General features: G+C 32.8%; 2 protein-coding genes across 5 annotated transcripts; one reads left to right on the plus strand and one right to left on the minus strand.

The window, feature by feature from the left end:
- Positions 1 to 257: 257 nt before the first annotated feature.
- On the minus strand, positions 258 to 21,789 carry LOC108783441 (putative protein FAM10A4). The gene is made up of 5 exons (XM_018552007.1): positions 21,738 to 21,789; positions 21,208 to 21,480; positions 20,504 to 20,916; positions 1,169 to 1,384; positions 258 to 572 (listed from the first exon to the last, which is right to left on the minus strand). The coding sequence occupies exons 2-5, from the start codon at positions 21,473 to 21,475 to the stop codon at positions 339 to 341; spliced, it is 1,131 nt and encodes a 376-aa protein (XP_018407509.1). The 5' UTR covers positions 21,476 to 21,480; positions 21,738 to 21,789; the 3' UTR covers positions 258 to 338.
- LOC108783439 (sarcalumenin) lies at positions 4,921 to 18,034 on the plus strand. Of its 4 annotated transcripts, none has more exons than XM_018552003.1 (11): positions 4,921 to 5,086; positions 10,577 to 10,660; positions 10,726 to 10,820; positions 12,104 to 12,308; positions 12,418 to 13,224; positions 13,357 to 13,611; positions 14,712 to 14,828; positions 14,935 to 15,194; positions 15,655 to 15,846; positions 15,963 to 16,226; positions 16,868 to 18,032. In XM_018552003.1, exons 1-11 carry the CDS (start codon positions 5,017 to 5,019, stop codon positions 17,249 to 17,251), a joined length of 2,733 nt encoding a protein of 910 aa, XP_018407505.1. In that variant the 5' UTR covers positions 4,921 to 5,016; the 3' UTR covers positions 17,252 to 18,032. The 4 variants fall into 4 exon arrangements, with proteins under 4 accessions (XP_018407505.1, XP_018407506.1, XP_018407507.1 ...); XM_018552004.1 differs by having other exon boundaries at positions 14,962 to 15,194; XM_018552005.1 differs by having other exon boundaries at positions 15,022 to 15,194; positions 16,868 to 18,030.
- Positions 21,790 to 22,577: the final 788 nt, after the last annotated feature.

Here is a 22,577-nt window from a genome sequence, read left to right on the forward strand (position 1 = left end):
TATAAGTATGATTTTTTTTACATGGAATTCGAAAAAAGTAGAACAGAAATAATTTCAAGAAATCTAAGTGAAACAAGTAATCTAAAATCAGACAGGAGATTATCTGGAACAACAATAAGAATGCAGGATCTGCGGGATCTTACTAACGCATGCTAAAAAATTAATTTTATGTTTAAAAGATCCCTTATAAATTATCAGATCTTTCCAATATAAGTTCTTTCTTCCAATATAAGCACTCATCGCAATATTAAAAAAAAAGTAACATAAACCAGCCTTTAATGAGTCAACTAATCGATACATACGCCCTCCGTATTCGTTGTACAGTGATTAGATCCCGATTAGTCGAGACCAACGTCATCATGAGGAGGGGGATTAAACTGACCAGTCCCAGCACCGGGAAAACCAGGCATAGCTCCCGGGAAATTCATCCCGGCAGCGCCAAACATGTCAGCACCACCGAATTTCGAAGCCATCTTATTGATAAGGGCCATTACTTTGGGATTGTTTTGATATTTCAGGACATTCGTCGGATTCATGGAAATATCCTTGAAAGCCTCGGCCACTTCTGGATCCTGCACATGAAAATGATCAAATTGCACATCTTCACGCATCCTCAAAATTCATAAAAATTATAAAGGGGAGACCGGGACACCATGAGTCACAAAAATTCAAACAGTAAAAAATACATTAAAATGTAAGATTTTTGGTCTCAATTTTTTATATTAAGGGATAATGTATATTTTAAGATTTATTGAAAATTTTTCATAAATATTGATTTGTTTTTTTTAAATAAAAATCGAAAAAGAAATTTTTAGAAATGACCCCCATGATACCCCATGCCTGGGGTATGTACCCTTATCTAAAGGTATACACATGTACCCTTAGACGATCTTCTTTTATATTTTCTAACCATTTCTATCGTGTTTTCTGAAAGAATTTAAAAGAATTTGTATTGCCCAATTTCATCACGATTTCGGTAGTTTAGCTGCGTTTTTAAGTCCGAAAAAATTTCGTAGTTCAAATGACTACAAATATGATATGTATACAAGTAAATATAGAGTACATACGTAATTCATATTAAATTATTTAAAGCATTCAGCTTCGATCATTATGGCCAGTATTTCCTATTCATTGAGTTTTAAAAGACTATGATTTTTTTCTTACTTACCTCAAAGGCTTGACGTAAGTCAGGATCTTTAAGAAATTGATAGAAATCTCCTGCGCCGGGGAATGTACTGCCCGCATCCGTTTGAGAAGTTCGCGTATTTTCCTCACGAGCTTTGGCTGCCTCTCGTGCTTTCCGCAATCTTTCTTGTCTCTCGCGTTCTAATTTTTCTTGCGTCTTCCGTTCCTTCTTTCTTTTGTGTTCCTCTATCTTTCGTGCCTAATACATAATAATTGTCTAACATTATCTATTCTTTCTGTTAAAAAATATTTATTTAACTGTATCAGAAGAACTAGACGACACACACGAGGAACTAAGAGAATCACAATTTACATACTGCAAAATGTTTATTCTTATAAAAAACAAAATCATTGAGAATTCGTAGATTTTTTAGGTGTTTTTATTTAAAATTCTAGATAAGAGATCCAGAATTAGAAAATGTTAAATGCAATTTTGAAAGGGGGAGGGGTGGATCTTGCTTCATACGGGAAGTCAAACACTTCTCAGCAGGGAGAGGTGGACCTCGCTTCGCAGTAGTCATTCTCTCAATGTATTCGAAACGTGCAGTTTAAAATTTAAACTTTAAATGAATCAATCCTTTTGATCACAGAGTAATATGTGGCAGAATGAAGCTATAAGCTTGGCGGCGAACGATTCAATTTAAATTAAACATAGGCGTAAGCAAATGATCACAATATCTTTGCAATCATTTACAGAAAAGAGCGATTTACTGTGCACCTTTAGAAACGCGTCCAAATCTTAAATTATAATGACGTGAAGCATGCCTGGCTGAAAATATATGTATACATATTGTGTGACCATATACAATTAACGGAGCTTATTATAGACCGCCAAATGTTCCATTTAACCACGTTTTTCATTATCTCTAAAAAAAATACTGTAAAACTTCATACTAACAAACTAGTATTCATAGTCGATTCTTATTTTAAAATAATATTATATAGTCATAACTAATTTAAGATGCTAATACGTCTCTGCGATTGGTTTATGACATTTGGAGATTATATTTAAGACAATCTCTCTTCTTAAATACATAAAAATTAACTATGGATATAGCCGACCATAGTCTCATAATGCTAGCGCAAACTTTGAAAAATGCACATTTAGTTTTTACAAATTATTTTAATGGAAGCATACTTTATGAAATGCATTAAATATCATAGAAAATTAAACGATTACAAAAATCTGACTGCAAATAACACAAGATATTGATTAATTTTGCAAATATATGCTTTTCCGAGTATAATTAAACTTCATCAATATACATTTCAATTATAATATATTAGGATAAAATTTTTTTCAAAATCAAAAACTATTGTTTTTCTTGAATTCTCGTAATTTTACACAGAAAAAGATTGGTAAATATTGCGTACTGTTACATATCCTACAAGATAAAAATATAATATATATACGTTAAAAATTTCTCACACACGCGCGCCCACGCACGCACACACGCACATGCCGTGCAAGATATTTTCTTTACTGGAACGTAAAAGAGGTAATTAAACATTTTTTTCAACTACGAATCTAATTAACTAAAAATATAGATTCCCGCGAGTATTAGTGAGTTTCCGCGGAAAAATAAAGACGAAGTAAAAGGGAGAAGAGGAAGAGAGGATTTTTGCACGGCGGGCCACCTTATACGGATGCGACCCGGGCTTCTAAATATAAAGGCGCCTACGGTTCTGACGTTCCTCTGCGTCTGTGCACGTGTATTTCGGCAAATCTCATCTCTCTGGTCGTATGTTACGCTTCGGTTAGTTGTCTTCACCAATAAAACAACAAAATTATCGTCTTTATATTCATAATTAATAAACTAAAGAATGTACACGAAATATCGGAAACTTATTAGCCATCTCAGCACTTATTATGCATTATAGTTCAAGAATTTAATTATTATTTAGAAAGAATGATACTGACATTTAGTCGTCCAAATTAGTCATTAGATATTTTTCATACTGTAGATTAAATTTAATATAATGACAATTACAAGACTCTTGATATTCAGATATAACAAAATGATACAAAGGCAAATGAGAGTCAAATCGTAATAACAAAATATCTTCATAATTAAACGCAAGTATATTAATATAAAATTTAAAATATTATAAAAGTTATAAAGTTAGCGCTACTAAAATACAAAATATATTGTTCATGTACAAATTTAACATGTTTCAGCCATGTATTCAGGCTCTTTTCAGAAATACGAAATTATAACGCAGCAAATCGCTAAGTATGACTATGACGGTTTTGTTAAAAATATAATTTTAAAAAATTGAACTTAAAAATAAATATAAAAATAAAGAGTAAAGTTGAGATGAATGGTTGATCAAAGAATACAAAAATACGAAATCACTTGTCAAACGGTTGGCTGACCGATTGAGAAAATTTTTCATTATTCTCTTGAAAACAAGAAATTATGTTATATGTCTTCTCTGTATTATGGTATATTAGACAAGCTAATTACGTTTCTCTGGTAAAAAAAAAAACTCACCTCTGCGTCAAAACATTAAATAAATCCAAAGTAAAAAATCGTTAATAAAAAGAAGTCAACAGATGTAAAGAATCTAATCAAAAATTTCTCGCACACAAAATCAATCAATAAATTTAGTAATTTCTTTCTGATAAAATTTCGAATAGTAACTTAATATTCCCAAAACGTTAGAAAAGCGAAAGTACAATTAGAATTAAAATCCAAATTTTAGTGCTAGAGATAAAATTTAGAAATTTAAATTCAGAACTTTGAATAAATTGTTAGAGTTCTTCATATGTACCTAAAATTTTTATGGTCAAATTTTGTATTTTATCTTTTCATTAAATTATTATACGTCTAGTGCTAAGTGCATGATAACGCGAATGTTACTTTAATCTCTCGAATAGGCCAACGATACTAATGAGAAAGGTAGTCGAAAATAGATGTTTTCATACATAAAAAAAATGGGTAAAATAAGTCGTAATAGAAACTGTGAAGTTTCCGGAGATGACGTTCAAAGCAACTTCATCGCGCGAATCGCAAGAACTAGATCATCAAAGCGGTTAACGGTTTACGCTGCTACCTGATCCAGATAGATTTTTCTAATGAGCTAGAAAAATGTTGAGTTATTTTTAAATGGGCGTTGATATAGTCCGAAATTTCTAACCGCGTGCGACATTAGCTCCAGAAGATAAACCATTATACCAAATGTATATACACATATGTATACAATATACATGGTGTTTTCAAATTTGCGCCCGCGAAGTATTAGATGTTGAACTTAATTCCTGTCGTTTTTTCGATGATAAAAATAATCGACTGTGGTTGGTTAATTTCTTACAGCTTGCAACCCTATATATGTATAACGGGTTCTATTCAAAACGTCGTAAGTTGAGATCAGGAACAATATCGAATTGGTGTAGTATCATTGCCAATCCATTCGCGGTGTCCAAAACCAAATCGTTAAATAACGTTAAAGCAAGTACATTCGTAAAGTCAAAAGACAATTCTGACAGCTGTTGATTGACTCTGGCCATTGGCCCTCAATGGGCGCATTCAGCGGACTCAACAATTAAGTGAGCGCTCGCTGTTATTGGGGTATTCTTCTAGATCTAAAATTCTGATTGGGACGGTAGAATAAAGGAAAAGAAAAAAACGACTATCATTGTCGCTACATGCGTGAAATAAGAAGATGAAGAAGAGAGAGGGGCGTCTATCGAGGTTTGACGGTAGTGACAATGCCAGTGTCTCGCGAGCTAGTTGGTGTTGAGGGCGACGACGGGATAGAGAAGTAAGAGAAGACGAGCTGTGTGCCAACCCTGGCCCCGGCCGATCGTGTAGTGTCTAGTGTGACGAGATGACGGGTGCGCGGATGAGACCCGCGCTCGTAGGCCTCCTCCTGAGCTTTCTAGCCGTTGCCTTACGAGGTCAGTAAAACCGTCAGAAACCCCACGCGGATAAAACCCTAACATCTTGAAGATTGAATCGTACCTTGAGTTGGAGATCCCGCGAACATAATTTTATTCTCGTGCGGTCAGTGACTTCGATCGATTTAAATTGATCGGTTGATCCTCGTAACCGAGAGAGAGAGAGAGAGAGAGAGAGAGAGAGAGAGAGATATATTCAAAGTTTCTAACTTATTTGTCACTAAGTGTGTTGTATTTTGGAACTTGCTACAGAATTTCTTCGCAGTAAACTCGTATGAATCTTTATTAATCTTGTCATCCTGTCGATTTCAAATATTACAAGTTCTTCTTGATTGTGCTATAACCAAATTGTAACAACTTAAATGTTCAAACCAATTTTGAACTGCCATACTGATTCTACAATTTAAATTATGTGAACGGAGTTGCAGTAGTAAGGAGAAAAATGTGAGAAAGATAACTTCGAAACGGGCAATTGACATCAATCGTCGACGACAATGAAATCGAAACGTTGACGAAACTATGACGATTGACTGACGAAGGTCAATGTTACGTAAAGATATCCGGAGCGCGTCATCAGTCCTTTATAGCTTTCTTATTTCTATACCTATATGCACTGATGATTCAGAATTTAATATCTTGTAGAATCTCTATTAAGAATCTTGATGATTCTAAACAATCCAATATTTCCAATATTTACAATCCAAAATTTTTATCAAAAATAAGATTACACATCTCTATCTGTCCATCCCTTACATTTAAACATAAATTTTTGTCATATATATAGTTCTATTTATCATATAATTTAAATAAATGCGACAGTTTTGCAAAATATTCATCACAATTTTTCATCGATAATTACAAAATATGTGATGCCTTTTAAATATTAAGTATTATATTTCAAATAAATTCTGTTTTGGGATAAAATATTTCACTTTATCACAATAACTGAATAAACGAAATTGCTAATGGCTGCAGAAACACCCAACACATTGAACTCAAAGTTCAAATAAAAGTCGTCGATTCAAGGATTTGTTATTTTAGGAATCGATGAGAGTTGGCTGTCATCAACCCGCACGATAATTACATAAGAAACCGGGTAAATCTGTGTCAGCATCGTTCTAAGTCTCTAGAAATTAATTGTTTTAACTATGTAATCGATCTATTATAAAACTTTATTCTTAATTCTTTTGCTTAAATAACAAATCGTATAAATACAAAATCAATTTATTTAAATCGATATTTATGACAAACACACCAAGCGCTTGTTTTTCATGTAGTGTCACATTGTACATTAAACGATCATATATGAACTTTCATGGAACAATATTTTGAAAATTACGTTAAAATAAGCAGTATCCACATTAAATTTTGAATTTGTGACGATTTTATGACGATCTTAAAGTATATTACAAAAATTTTATACGATTATAAGTGCGACAAAAAGTTATATATATCATAGACTATGGAACAAGACTCAGGTTTCTATTTTTATCCGACGCAGTTGCGCTTGCCAAACGACAGCTGCCTGCGTGCATCTTCTCCTATCTCTTGTAACTCAAAATTTGCTCGTATTACCGCATTATTCCAAAAACCGACAAAAGTCGCAAATTTCGCGATTAAAGAAATAATGAGATAACAGTGTACTGTTCGATAATAATTTATAATTAGACTGGAGCGCGAAGAATAGCTTTAAAATGGATCAAATCTTAAAATATAAACTCAGAAGATTTAGTTTTGAGTTTTAAAACATGGCAGGAAAATCACTCATATTTACCTCTCTGAATTCAAATCGCGATGCGACATTAAATCAAAGTGTATTGGGGGATCTCGTTATATTATTAAATCAAAACATAGACATAAAAAAAAGTTTGTACTGTTCTTCACATAACAATGTGTAAAAACGACTTGACAATCCGATTGAAAAAAGAGTTAATTAAAAAAGGGCTTCAATTAAAAGCAGGAAACGATTTTGTTTCTCAGTGAAGCTCGACTTATGCCAAAAATTGCAGTATGTGATATAACAATAAGATATAGTGAGATACGTAAAGAGGTAAGAGGGGATGTTAAAAGGTTATAATAACGAAAGAGAGTGAAATACGGCGAAAGAGAGGGGTAGTGGGGGAAGGGAGGGGTGCGGTGAGTCGGGGTTGGTGGAAGTGTGAGTGAAAGGTGAGAGAGGATGTTAAAAAAAGTTATAATTTCAGACGGACGGATGGAGAAGGAGACGTTTCTTAATTTTTCATTACAATCATCACTTTTCGACCGCTTGTATCTCCAGAACCGATTTAAAATTTTTTTGGCTCAAATCACTCGTGCCGATGCCATCTTTCAAGACATATTACGTGCGATTAAAAATTTTTTATATTTTAGAAGTTAGCTACCCCCAAAAAAGAACTTTAATGGCTCGGGATAAAAAACTTGTAGTGTCTATTATTAATTTCTTAAACTTAAACTAGTAGTTTTTTTAACATATGGCCGGAGACCCTACCGCGCCTCCTGAAAATTAACAAATAAACAAACGCCTCTCCTCGGACCATCTTCAGTGTACTACTATTAAATCATACTTTAATTAAAATAGTATCTCAATATCCTAGTGGAAGATACATTCATAATTCAAATTAAATAACTTTTTAAAATGTAACTATATCATCTGATTAAAAAATTACAATTTTCATCAAAATACATAGATAAATTTCATGGTACTTACGAGCGTTTGTATCATAATAGTTTGAAATTTATTCGGCATCAGGAAAATTTCAATATTTTTCCTTCGTCACAAAATCCAAGTTACTACACATCCGTTAATCAACATTGATATCAAAATATACCGAGATAAGAATAATATATTCTCCTAATAAATTAATAAATTTCTGTCTAACAGAAATGAGCAGCCCAATCAACTCATAATTTTCTTAAAAAGAGACGATAAAAATACGATTTGCCCGCCTAATGTATAAATATTTTCGAGTGCTCGGCTCAATGCCTATCCACCGCTAAACTTAGAAACCGGCCACGTCCCAGGTATCGTCTAGAAAGATAATATCGGCATTTTCTTCAGTGAAAATTCCACCGTCTTCACATTCTGCAACGGTAGTACTTATTAAATTAGACCCCATCACGAGTGAACTACTATCGATATATTATAATAAATTTTAAAAAGTTGATAAAAGTTTTTCTCTCGCAAACACCTTTCTGATAAAATTATACAAATATCTTAAACAAGAACGTAGATTAACTGACAAGAAAATTGTGCTAATTATGTAATAAAAGATATAACATGAAATGTATGTGTAAATCTAATTGTTATATGTATATATTGAACAAACTGTAAATTCAATTATTTTTTCTAATATATTTAATTTCAAAACTGTATTAATCGTGTTAAAATTATTTATAATTATAAATATTAATTATTTGTATTAAAAGACAAATAACATTGCAAAAAATATACAAAGAACTACAGCAAAGGGTCTAGACTTTTTTCAAGTAGTTAAAGTTATATACATATATAGAGGAGAACAAACTTTTATGGACAGAGTATCTACAATTGTAGAAAGTCTCTGAAAGTTATTAACAAATAAAATGGATAAATAAAATAATTGAAAAACATTACTTTCAATACAAAGTTCTTTTTTTTATTTAACGCACGCTCTTTCTATTCGTTGATTTTTCTCTTTATATTTTTGCAAATTTCTAACCCATCCATGGAAAAAAAATGTTTGGTTGAATTACCTGGAATTCTGATGGAAAATGAATCCAGAATACACACCAGTATTCCAGTTAATTCAACTAAACATTTTTCTCCGTATATAAATAAAATTTTGCAAAAAAAACGTGTTTTTTTACTGCTAAAGAAATTAAAATTGCTTCTCTTACTTTTCCTCACTTTAATCAATTTTTAATTACTCCAACGTTAAAACAGTCGCTAAAATTCAATCGTATCATTTAACAAGAACCAGATAATTAATCGTAGTGTAAAATCTATGTATGTCTGTTTCTAAAAAAAAAGTGCACTTAATGCCGGCAATGCAAACTTTCATCAGACACGTCGGATGACAAGTCGCGCTAGGTGTTCCTGAACACCTGTCACCAAGCCGTGAACACACAGCTCGCTCGGTCATCAGAATGTGCGTAATGACTTTGACAGGTTCTTACATCATCTGGGTTAGATATTTCGGATAGGTTAGATATTTCGGATCGCGTGACGTTAAACTCATCATCACTAAAGTGATGTTTCTCCGTGCAATGAATTATCTAATACTGCGCACAATATTTTTTGGCACGGCTACATTAACGCGCGCAATGAGAGAATTCTCCTAGCCAAAAATTTCTACTAGCCAGAGCACTCGGTGAAACAATGTGAATATTTCGATGACGTATGCAAGACTTTTGGTACGTCAGTTCGCTATTTAATATCGCGAAATAATCAATCAAGATGAATCGTATTAAATAGCATAACTATCTATTATTAAAAACACGTATATCTAATGCAGCATTTTCCAATCTTTTTCATTTCGCAACAAATTAAATAACAAGCTAAATTTTTTTATATACATCATTAGGTGCATATGCTTTAGCGTTCAACATAATTTTTCCTGCTATAACACGATATTTATAACCTGATATTTAGAAACAAAAAGTTGTAAAGTTTTTATTTTTATATCATTTTAAATGATTTTATTTAGAGATGCAAACAATAATGGTTTATCGGATAACCGAATACCATAGATCTTATCCGATGGAACCAAATCAGATGGATAATCGATCCGGAAATTGCACAAAAGATTAAAAAATTAAAAAACTAATTTTATAAATTTTATAAGTTTTTTATAATAAAAAGAGAATTTTTTATGTAAACCATTATAAAAATGCTATTAATATCATTGTAAAGATTTAATATTTATATAAGAGAGAGAAACAGGATTATTACCTCCTGATAATGGTCATACTTCTTATATGAGAGAAAAATATAAAATACTTAAAATATTAAAAAAATAATATGTAACAAAAATGTAGGTAATAAATAAATAAAGAATAAAAGCATAAAAAATTATTTCAATTTAATTTTTAAATTATATTATATGGTATCTCTCACACACGTTTTTTTGTTTTTTTTATTGTTAAATAAGATAAAAATATGTTCAATCGAAATTTTGATAAGACATTAAAATAATTAATATAAACTGATTTTATTGTTAGATAAATGTTAGAAATAATTAAGATTTGTTACAGAATAAATCTCTTCTTTAAGGGCCGATTGTTCCATCTTTCGGTAAAGTTTACCTGTTAGGTAAATCTGGCAATTTGCGCATGTGATTGGGTAATCTTGCTACTTACCTGACAGGTAAATTTTACCGAAAGATGGAACAATCGGCCCTAAATCACTTAATTTTTCATTATTTATCTGACGAAACGTTGCTTATACAAAATATATAAGACAAGTTGTTTTCAAACTTAAGCAAAATGTTGAACATTGAAATAACACTTTAGGAGTGCAATGCGAAGACGAGCAGGTACCATCCGAGGACCTTTGTCGACCGTATATCGAGAAGGCGCTCAAGGATCTCGGCACAGGTAATACTAGGTGATGATGAATACTCAGCTGGAACACAGCGATTTCTAGAATATTTCATTTGAAGGATCTTTGGATCAGACCAATGCAGAGATCGAAATCGAGATCGATCAAGAAAACCATCTCATAGATGATGAAGAAGTATCACCCATGAGCGAAGAAGTAAGTCTTAATCTAGTCACATAATAAAAGTTAACTTGTAGTGTACAAAATGTAAACAAAATTAAGGGGGTACGCCTAAGTAAAGGCCTTAAGAAAAGGCTTTCTTTATCAATTTTTTTTTAAGTAACTATAAGTTTTAGAAAAAATATGAACTGATGTATCAATTGGGCACAATTTGGAGATATTTTAAGAATTTTTATGTCAAAATATAAATATATGACGATGTTGCTTAACATTATAGACTTTTGTGTTCAAAAAACATGATCCATCGGCGGTGTAGAGAATTCAAGTTATAATTATCTGAAATAAAATTTGTTTCATCATTTTAAATCTACATGAGTGTAGTTTCAGTTAAGCGTCGAAAATTGTTCGAGTTATAGACACCACCAATTAAAAAACATTTGAGAAAAACACGTTTAAAGTTTCAGTATTGATTTTTTAATAGAAATCTATCGAATTTGTCAGCTTACTATAGTGAATTTATTCCAGGATCATAAAATGAATCGTCTGTAGCAGTGGCAGCATCATTTATTGCATTCATCCTTTATTACAAAAATTTATGATTCTATAGCCGATGGTCTGATTAACGGAAAAATCAAATGTTTGAGATGATTTTAATTTTTTTAGCAGAAGTGCTCACAAAATCTACTGGTTTCTCTAATTCATATCTATTTGGAGAGCATTGTCCTTTTCTACCATCTCAATTTCTCTTACGGATTTTATATTTTTTCTATCCATCTACTATTTCGCGTAGAAATAAATATATTGACGCGTATCGTGCCTTATGCTACGAACAACGGCTATCCAACGAATTTCCTAATTTTGAAACACGCACGCACGCACAAGGTCAAAGGGCCTATTGTGCGTTTCGATATAGGGCGACTGATCAGGTACGATTTCAGCGCACTGTGCGCCCGTTCCCTAAAGCCGTAATCACACTACAGACTGCCTACTCTGACTCGACTACTGACTCGGGGACTCCCGACTATAATTGAATCAATCACAACAAGGCAGTAGCCAGCTCTGACTGCCGACTCGAGTCAATAGAAATGACTCTATTCGATCGACTCTGAGTCGGGAATCGGGAGTCGGGAGTTTATAGTATAATTTACGGCTTAAGACTCACATAACGAGAAATACTTCGAATTTTATAAAAACCTTTCAGGAACATATTTTTAAGACATCTTTCAAAAAAAAATTTTTTTTTCGATTTTTTGAAAATTTTGCTTAGGCTCACCCCCTTAAAAAAAATAAATCTTACTATTAAAAGTTTATTTATTTAGGCCGGCGAGGCAGCAAACATTTCGAAAGAAGATCAGGAGGGATCGGTAGAGGAAGATGCAAAAACGACTGCTGATGAGACAAAGGAAGCAACTGAAGAGCAAACTGATGCTAGCGAAGAAAAAACACAAAAAATATCCGAAGAAGAAGAACAAAGTGAAGAAGCCGTGACTGATAAAAGTATTGAAATTAGCATCTTTGAAGAAGGTAGAATTAATAATTGTTGATGCTTTTAAATGTTGACATTTCCGAATTTTTTGAAAATGCAAATATTTAAAAGACATATATAATAAAAGAAAATAATAACATTGTTCAGAAGAAGCAGAGAAAGCTGAGGAAGCATCCACTGAGACAACTGAAGACGAAGGAAAAGAAACTGATTCTTTCGAAAAAGTGACAGAAAGCGAAGAAACGAGAACTGAAGATGAAAAGCTTAACAAAGAAAAATCTGACGAAGAAACAAAAGAAAAAGACGAAAAATCCGAGGAAGTAGACGACGAAGCGAAGTCCGAAGAAAATGAGGAATCAAAAGCTGAAGACGAGGAACAAAGCGAATCCAAAGAGGCCACCGAAGAAGTAGAAGTTGAGTCTAATGAAGAAGCTAAAACTCAACAAACATCCGAGGAAACTAATATTGAAGAAGAATCTGATAAAGACGAAGAAATTGATAGTAAAATCGAAGAGGACACCGAATCAATTGAAGATCAAACGGTGAGCGCTGAGGATGAGAAAAGTGACACTGAGGAGAAGATTCAGAATGAAAGCGCTGAAGCTGAGAGTGAAGAAAAAGACAAAGAAAGTACAGAAGATGCCAAAACAGCAAGTTCCAAAGATATAGAAGAAGAAACAAAGTCAGAAGAAGCAGAGGCAGAACTTGCTGAAGAAGAAGAAGGTACAACAATGTCTGCGGAAGAAGAAATGAAATTACAAGAAGAAGAAACAAAATCTGAAGAAACTGAAACAAAATCCACAGAAGAGGAAGACGCGGAGACTGAAGAGAAAGATGCAAAATCGGAGGAAGAGGACGTAAAGTCCGAAGAAGATAGAAATAAAGATATAAAATCGCGCGACAAACGAGAAATTGGTGAAGAAAGCACTGAAGCAGATGGCGAATCGGAAGAAGGTAAAAAAGATCTTATAACTATAAATTCATCCTTTTTATCTGCCAGGCCTATGATATAATTATATTAATTATGCTACATTTTATATTGACATGAAAATACAATTAACACAATAATACAATTTTCGCTGTCAGTTGCCAGTGATGAAGAACAAAAATATACTCCAGAGGAGGATCTGATTCAAGAAATCGAAATTCCGGAAAATCTTCGACCTAGAGATCATATTAACCAATTGTTAAAAATGGACGAAGAAAATGAGGAAAAAGAGAGAGCTATACAAAGAGAAGCTGATATTATTCTTAGAGATCTAAAGAGACTCTACGATAACGCTATAAAGCCATTAGAGACTATGTACAAGTATAGAGACTTGAGTAATAGGCATTTCGGAGGTAAGCAAATAGGGGAGAATGTCCTAAATCGAACCGTGTTCCAAATCGAACCTCTTTAATTTAAATAAATATGGTTAAGCAGATTTGCATGCTATTTATAGTCCTTATAAGACACCGCATATGTGACACCAGTTTGGCAGTACTCTGTCATAACGTTTATAGAACAAACGCAAATATGTATTTTTTCGACTATCATGCAAAAATTGTTTTTCAAAAAAAGATCCTTATAAATCATTATTTAAAAGATGTTAAAAATTTGAACGATAATTAATTTAAGATAATTAAAGAGTGTAGAATTAAAAAATATCAAGAGTTTTGTGATTACTTTTGCGGTTTATTGTAAAATTTGTTCCAATAGTTTAAAAGAACCCGTGTCTAAATCGGATCTATACAAAAAAACACTAAGACGAGTGAGCCAGCTAATTCATCGAAGAAAGAAGGTTCGCTACAACCAAAGGTTGTAGTATTGATGATCGACCGATCAGATCTAATCTAAGAGACACTAAATCAATACAATATCATGTGTCATCAGACTCAGATTGATGAAATTTTTTATTCATTTTAATTCTATAATAATAATATAAACTGTTTTTATCTTTGAATCTTAAATTGCTCGTTTTTACTCAATACTAACTAAAATTAATTAAAATATTTTAAAATTCTATCTAAAACTTCATAAAAATAAGGAGCGGACCGGAAAATGCATTTTTATATTTTCCAATATAGTTTGACACAGGTAAGAGATACGTCAAAATGGTCTGAAGAAAAATGAAGGAAGTTAAATGATCTTTCGAACGGTACCATTAGTTTTATGATCGGACTTTATTATGCCTTATAAAGAACTGCAAATAGATCTGATTTAGACCACTCTCCCCTATAATTTTAAAATTAATTGTATTTTTTATTGTTTAATTTATTCACCTCAAATATTTACATATACATACACGTACGCACGCACGTACGCACGCAGCATGCACGCACGCACGCACGCACGAACGCATGCACGCACGCACGCACACGCACACACACACACACGGGCAAAATAAATAATGTGCTTTTACAAATTAAAATTTGCAATAACCAATTCTACTCTTTATTAGATCCCGAGATATTCTCCAAGCCATTAGTACTATTTATGGGACCGTGGAGTGGCGGGAAGTCATCCATCATTAATTATCTGCTCGACATCGAATACAAGACAATGTCATTGAGGACAGGTGGGTAATTAAACTAAAAGAGGAATGCGATCTCTCTTTATTACATTTTTTCTTTGGCTTTGCGCTGATAAGTAGTCAAGACTTAGCAATAGAAATGGCATGCTAGGAGCATGGATATACAGAGAGTGTTTAGGTGGTTTGAGAAAGTGCTTAGAAGAGCATTGCAAATCGCCAAATGGAAAAAATGACACAGGAGCCGAGCCATCACCGGCCTACTTCAACATAATAATGCACGGCGAGGAAGAGGAGGTTCTTGATGGCACCCAGTTAGCCGCCGATTGGACTTTTTCAGGATTGCAGAAGTTTGGACAGGGTCTGCTAGATCGTCTCAGAGGCTTGCGATTTAATAATAAGTTACTAGAAAAGGTAAGCGATTATAAAAGATTTTTATCCATCTACAAATATTTATCACATACATCGGAATGTACAAATAATGTGCAATCAATCATATTGATTAATAGACTTAAAATTTGCAATTTTGTAAAATAAATATTTAAAACGTTTATATGTATATCTCATATTTGAAACTTTAAAATATTTAATTTTCAATCAAAATTATACAAAATAAAATTTTGTGCTCTATTCTTTAATCAAATTAAAAAATTCTAAAAGGTAAAGTTCTCTAATTAATTTTTAAATAAAACTATCTTATGTTAATTATATATTAAAAATTTATAATGACAGACTTTAATACAATAACAAATTGATAAAAACGTGATATTCACAATTACGATAATTGACGTTATTCATTAATTATAATTTACGCATGTTATACATAACATAAAACTATAATATTTCACATGTTAATCATATGAAATATTATTAGGTAAACATTGTCGAGATTCCGGGTATTCTAGAAATCCGGAAGCAAGTTCAACGCTTATTTCCCTTTAACGATGCGTGTCAGTGGTTCATCGATCGAGCAGATATCATATTTTTGGTTTACGATCCCGCCAAGTTGGATGTCGGTCCCGAAACCGAAGCGATTCTTGACCAGTTAAAGGGAAGAGAATATCAGGTATGTGAGATGATAAAAATATTGAGGTAAAGATATTGGCAGCATTGCTTAAAAAGATTATTCTGAAAAAAAAAAAAAAAAAAAAAAACGCTTAATATAACATTACTTTCGTACAGACCCGTATTATCCTTAACAAAGCCGATCAGGTAAAGCCCGAAGAACTCATGAGGGTGCAAGGCGCCTTAATCTGGAATATATCACCGCTCATGTCAAGTGCGGAGCCGCCAATAATGTATTCGACGTCGTTATGGTCATTACCCTACGAAGCCGGTGCGCCTATCAGGTTGTTGTACGCTCAAGAACGCGCATTCCTTCGCGACCTACGTTCCGCAATAAACAAGAGAGTCGAGCACAAAATAGCAAGCGCCAGAAGATTCGCCGTAAGTTCACATTAATTCTAAAAACTACGAAGAGCCGCCGACCGGATTTAAACTCTAGATCCTTCGTTTTCATTCCTAGTATTTAGGACGTTTCACCATAGCTTCACTGTGTACTTAGGCTAACCTCAATGCATTGATTTCTAAACAATCTCCCAAACTTAGACAAATCCTTAAAATTATACGACTATACATAGGATTTAAAATGTAAGGGGAAATAGTCGAAACTCACCAAGCAATAACTTGCTAATTACATACACATATTTCATCGTAGGCTACAAATGAATAGGACAAGAAATATTAGCGACGATTGTGGAAAAATTAACAGAGCCGATTGCGATTCGAGATTTTTCGTTTTCATTCTTAATAATACCGTTAGCATGCTTCTCACAATTGCTTTACTCTCTCATAATTATTCCGGTTGTCTATAAATACTCTTTTGATCTTACAGTCATTTTTATTTTTGTTATAATTCTACAGAATTTTACAAAGCACAAAGTTATCTTTCCTTGAGAAAATAATATAGAAATCAACAATAAGAAACTATTAAAGAACTAAAAAATCAATTACTTAATTAATATACTTTGGAATAATACTATTTCAATAAAAATTTACTTGATACGTTCGATCTTTGGCAATTTCAGGTACGAGTACGTAATCATGCTAAGATGGTGGACTGTTACTTGACGACGTATTATAATCACAAGACATTCTTCGGCAACAAGCGAGAGATCAGCGACAGAATCATCGAAAATCCACAGGATTATCATATCTATGAAGGCCTCAGCACTCTCACGAACATATCGCGCTACGATCTACCAGATCCGGATGTCTACCGTGATTTCTTCCGACTAAATCCACTTTATGATTTCCCGCTGCTAAGCTCTACATGCACATATTTCCGCGGCTGTCCGATCAACAGGCTTGATGTATCCATCGCCTATGACCTACCCGAGTTGGTAGGCAAGTATAAGAAGTCGGTAGAGGCGGTGTTGCATGAGAGCGAAGGTAACAGTCCACCGAGTTGAGTGCGTATCCGCGTTCCAGAATGGAGCTCTTGATACCATGTGAAATACGGACTGGCGATAAAGCGACGTTTACCTCCGCTAGACCGAGAAGAAACACTCAGCCTGTACCCGAAATGCCTTGGTAGCGCTTAAAAATGCTCGATAACGGTGAACGAGCTGAAAAACGTGGTCCGATATTTGAGATGGTACCAAGGATTTTCTTCTTAAAACACAGGCAACTATAAATCGCGCTATTCTCGCAAGTTGAATTCGAGCTGCTTTAATGACAACGAATCGGTTTGCAAATGAAGCTGACGGTCGCGAAAGCAACGGAAGCGGAAGGGCATGGAGTCTTGGAGTACGAAAATTGGGGGGGGGTATCATCATTTGAACGAGTGAATAACGCGCGCGCCGTATAATTTCTAGATCCGAATAGTTTAACATCGTCCTTCGACATGACACAATGTGAACATGCTGTGGAGTGTGATATCACGAGTTTAGTGGTCGAAACACTTCCTCGGTTGCAGAAGAAGAGCAAGTGTATTGCTTGTATCTGGTAAAACAATGCGAGTGCTACCATTCCGATCCAAAAAAGAACAGTGAGAGTTTCCATTCAATTTATATATGTTCAGATATCGATTCGGCGAAAATTTGAGACTTCGGTGCAGCAATAGCTTATCTTTTCTAGGTATATAAAAAATTATCAAAAATTTAATCAAAATTCAAGATAAATTTTAATTAGGGATGTAAAACTGGATCGTAAAATTACCAGATATCGGATATTCGTAAAAAATATAATACCAGATATTTAATATTAGGTCGGATATCCGGTAGGGGGTACCAAACATCCCTAATTTTTATTTCAAAAATTTCTAATTTTGAAATATAAGATTAAATTATAACTTTCTGTCTTTTTTTTTTTAATTCAATATTAACGATTTTTATTCCTATTTAATCATAAAATTTCAAGAAATTTAATTTTAAAAATAAACATTGATTTTTAACTATACAATTAATTATATATTTTAGAATTTAGATAATATTGTATTTTATAATTATTCATAAGTTTCATCTTAATTAGCTTATTGTTAATTGTTGTTCTAATTTTAACATTAATCTCCTCACAAAAAAGTTCTTGTAAATATAATCCAAACTACTGTTGCACCTAATACTTAAATTCTCGCAACAAATCGGCGTCTGCTGATTAACTAAAAAAAAAAAAAAAAGGAAAAAAATAGACTCTCCAGAATCGATGTAATGTTGAGCAACAATCTTATCCGCCAAATTCCTTTGTACCGAGGAAATTGAACTAATACCAAAATATTTCCATTGCGAAAAAGAGATAAGATGATCTCTTCTTTTGTGGCTTTTGTGGAATACCTCGTATAAGCTGATTTTGTGTTCTTATTAAAATGTGTAATTAAATTCATTAAAGATATCTACTGATCTCTCTTACATTGCTCCGTTAATGCGTGAGGCAAATGGTGACGTTCGTTTTTGATCAAAAATTTAAACTTCCTTCCAGTTCGCGCGTTATTATACGTAGAATAAAGAGTTCCTTATATCTTTAAACATTGAATTTAAAAAAATTTTGGATATTAAAATCAAGTTTTTTCCAAATTCTTAATTGCTTGATTTTTCAGTCATAAATTTTAAATTAATTCTTTTAAGCCTTCGATTATCAAATTTTTTAATTCTAGTAACTCTTAGGTCACAAAATTCAGTGAAAATTGGATTTTTGCATAATCTTTTTATATTTTTAAATCGTTTTTGTTGCTACCTGTTTCAATATATTTCATTAATTTTGAACCAAATTCTGAGTAATTGAACTATATTAATATCACAATCCTAATCAAATATCACGATAAAGATAAATATAAATTTTCAATTCAGTATAAGTACATTAATTTTTCAATAAAAGCATAAATGTGATAGAGACATCACAAGTAATTTATATTTTAAATTGTAAACAAAGCAACTTTTTCATTTACATAAAATAATGATATAACGCGACTTAGCGTTTGAATAAGTGTACTGTTAATATTATTATTATGACGATTGTGTTGTTGCTATTATTATCATTGTTATTCTACATTATATTATATAAAGATTACGTCAAGTAAATTTAATGTTACAGATATATATATATGTTATAAAGTTTATCTATTTCTTTAGTTAGAGTTAACATATTGCTACTACATATATCATAAAATGGAATGACTCGTCCAAATTCTAAAAATGGTTATACTACTGCTCAGCAGATTGCTCGATCTAATTGGTCTGAACATGTAGATGGCAGATTTACTTAGATACAACAACTTGTTTATAATTTATGCTTTTGCATAAATAAATGAGAACATCCATAATTACTCGTTTCAATAAGTGCAAAAATATAATCCTTTTTGCTACTTTCATTAGAGTACCTTAAACTAAAATTTTCCAAACTCCAGTAAACAAATTTTTATATACTTAGAGATATACAGTGAAAATAATTAATGTACAAATTAAATTTCTTTTGTTTTGTCCAATCTGCTAAATATTATACACCTTGGGATAACTTGGACAATTCGATTCAACCTCATTCTCTTATTGCCTTATTTTCTTTCACTTGTTACTTCAATCATGATGGATTCAAAACCATAACTTTGGCTCTAGTCCACAATTCTTTTGTTCTTCTGGTAATTTTTTTTTATAATAATAAATAATAATGCTAATTGTTTAGTCTCGATATTTTTTAAAACTAAATATGAGGATCAGATCTAATAAAAACATCCCATAACAACATAAGCAGTAAATCATAATACATGTATAATCCATGCAAACTATGACTATATAAAACATTGCTTTCTTAAAGTACATATTTGTTTATGCAACAGTCATACCAAAAATATTGTTCTCGTTATTAGTACTCTAAAGAATTTTATTTATAAAATAAAAAAAAATTTTACGTCTTACAAGTTAGCAGAATAAATGAGTAACACAAATAAAAATATTAATTAAAATTGATTTTGCTCACTTTGTTCTGTTAACTTATAAGATGTAAATCTTTTTTGTAAAATTTTTTCATTCAATTATGTTTAAAAATAAAAAAAGACCACTATCTCCTAATTTTTATTATGTTCTAGAGTGGCATATATAAAACATTATTAATGACTAATTAATAAGTTTGATCATAGCTTTCATTCTATTACACAGATTTATAAAAATAATTAAAAAATAAAAATTAAATTGTAACCCATAATATGCAGCATCTTTCATGCAAAACATACTTACATTTGGTGTAGTCTCGCGTAGCCATTCGTCTGCTTGTTCATCAAAATCCAGTTTACAAGCTAGTCTCAAATCATTTGCCGCTTCCTCAAACTTCCCAAGCAAATGATAACCTCTTCCTCTGAATTTGTAAGCCGCTGCGCTATCTGGATTTAATTCTATAGCACAGTTGCAATCGCGAATGCAAGCATTCGGCTTGTTCAATAATAGGAAAACTTGACCACGTTTAGCATATAGTAAAGCTGCTTGAGGATTCAGTACAATAGCCTCTGTGTAAAGTTGTACGGTTTTCTCGTAATCTTTCTCTACAAATGCAGAGATTGCTTCAGATCTTTTTGCTTGTGACTCCGCAATTTCTTCCTCACTGGGTTGTAAAGTCAAATTTCCCATTTTTTGAGGAATATCTTCATCAGATTCTAAAAAAAGAAAGATACACATGTGTTATATTATTATATATTTATTATAAAAAAAAACAATGTAAAAATATATATATGTATGTATATATCCAAATTTAACGGACAAATTGCAGAAGTATATTCTACAAGTGGAAATAAGATAAAGTTATTTGATCTTTGGCTAGAAATGCCTTATTACAAAGTTATAAACCGTTAAATCCTTGGAACACTGCACACACACACGCGCATATCACACACACACACACACACACACACATACAAATTTAAAAAAGATAAATATATGAGACAAACCGATTACGCCAGTCATATCCAATTCTAAATCACTTTCTTCACTCTCTGGTGCCGATTCAAATTGTGGTTGAGGTTTGTCTTCAAATTCTGTTTTGGTATCTGACGAATCATTTGCTTTAGCTTCTGGTACCTTACCACCATAATGTTCTATTAAATCCTTAATAAAGGATAGTTTTGGATCATGAAGAAGAGATGCATCACTCATGCATTGCTGAGCTAACAATTTCAGCTGCTGTACGATTTTATCGCCAAACACAGGCACCTCCATGTTATCTACAGATGCAGATTTATCAAATGCTCCGTTTGTGAAAATTCAACTAGCCTAACTAAGTGTTACTCCTCGTGTATAATAAACCATCTAATTGATGAGCGATGCAAAAATATAAAGATATATGTATCTTTAGATACTTATACCTACATAGATATAAACATATATCTATATCTAATTCGACAAACACGCGAGGACACGCGACTCAGGTTTTGTCGTTAGGAATAATCGAGAATTTTGATTGCAAGTCAGATGAACTCACCGCTGATTAGAAAGAAATAATCTTTTGAAGTTATCCTTATTCGTAAACTATCAAGTATATTATATTACTTATATTTTGATTCCACAAATCTCAGTTTATCGAAGTGCACAACCATGCACAACAAGTACTGCAACGTAACGTCACGTGATCGCATTCAAAATCGCGTAAATAAGCATTTATATATATATATATATATATATAAATATGTATATATGACATCACACATGTATGGAAGCTTTCCAACAAGAGCAACTGGTCTAGTTTACATCGTGAAAGAATTGGTACGCATATTAAATTTTTGTTCTGCATAGAGTCATAGGCCCGTATTCAGAACGCGCTACAACGATGTTAGCGCGCTAACATGCTATAGTTTACGTCACGTGTACTATAGAATTTCAGAAATAAAAGCGCGCTTTTATCGATAAAAGTGCGTTCTGAATACGGGCCCTAAAGCCCGATGTAAAGAAGAGTTCTTATTGGTTATCGCTCCTCGCGCATCGCTCATCGCGCCTAGTGTGAACTAGGCATAACACGGAACGCAGCCTTAAGCCCATGGCACATAGAAAAACGTAAGGCCGTAAACGTAATCAGTAAGCGAATTGACCAATCACAGTTGAGAACGTAAGAGGCGGCCGCTTACGTTCTCAACTGTGATTGGTCAATTACGTTTTTCTATGTGCCATGGGCTTAAGGCTGCGTTCCGTGTTATGCCTAGTTCACACTAGGCGCGATGAGCGATGCGCGAGGAGCGATAACCAATAAGAACTCTTCTTTACATCGTCGTGTGAGCTAAAGCAAAGCTCTTATTGGTTATCGCTCATCGTTCATCGTCCATCGCAT

Source organism: Cyphomyrmex costatus, unplaced genomic scaffold (assembly GCF_001594065.2).
Source record: "Cyphomyrmex costatus isolate MS0001 unplaced genomic scaffold, Ccosl1.0 scaffold15, whole genome shotgun sequence".
In the NCBI taxonomy this organism is placed as follows: Eukaryota; Metazoa; Arthropoda; class Insecta; order Hymenoptera; family Formicidae; genus Cyphomyrmex; species Cyphomyrmex costatus.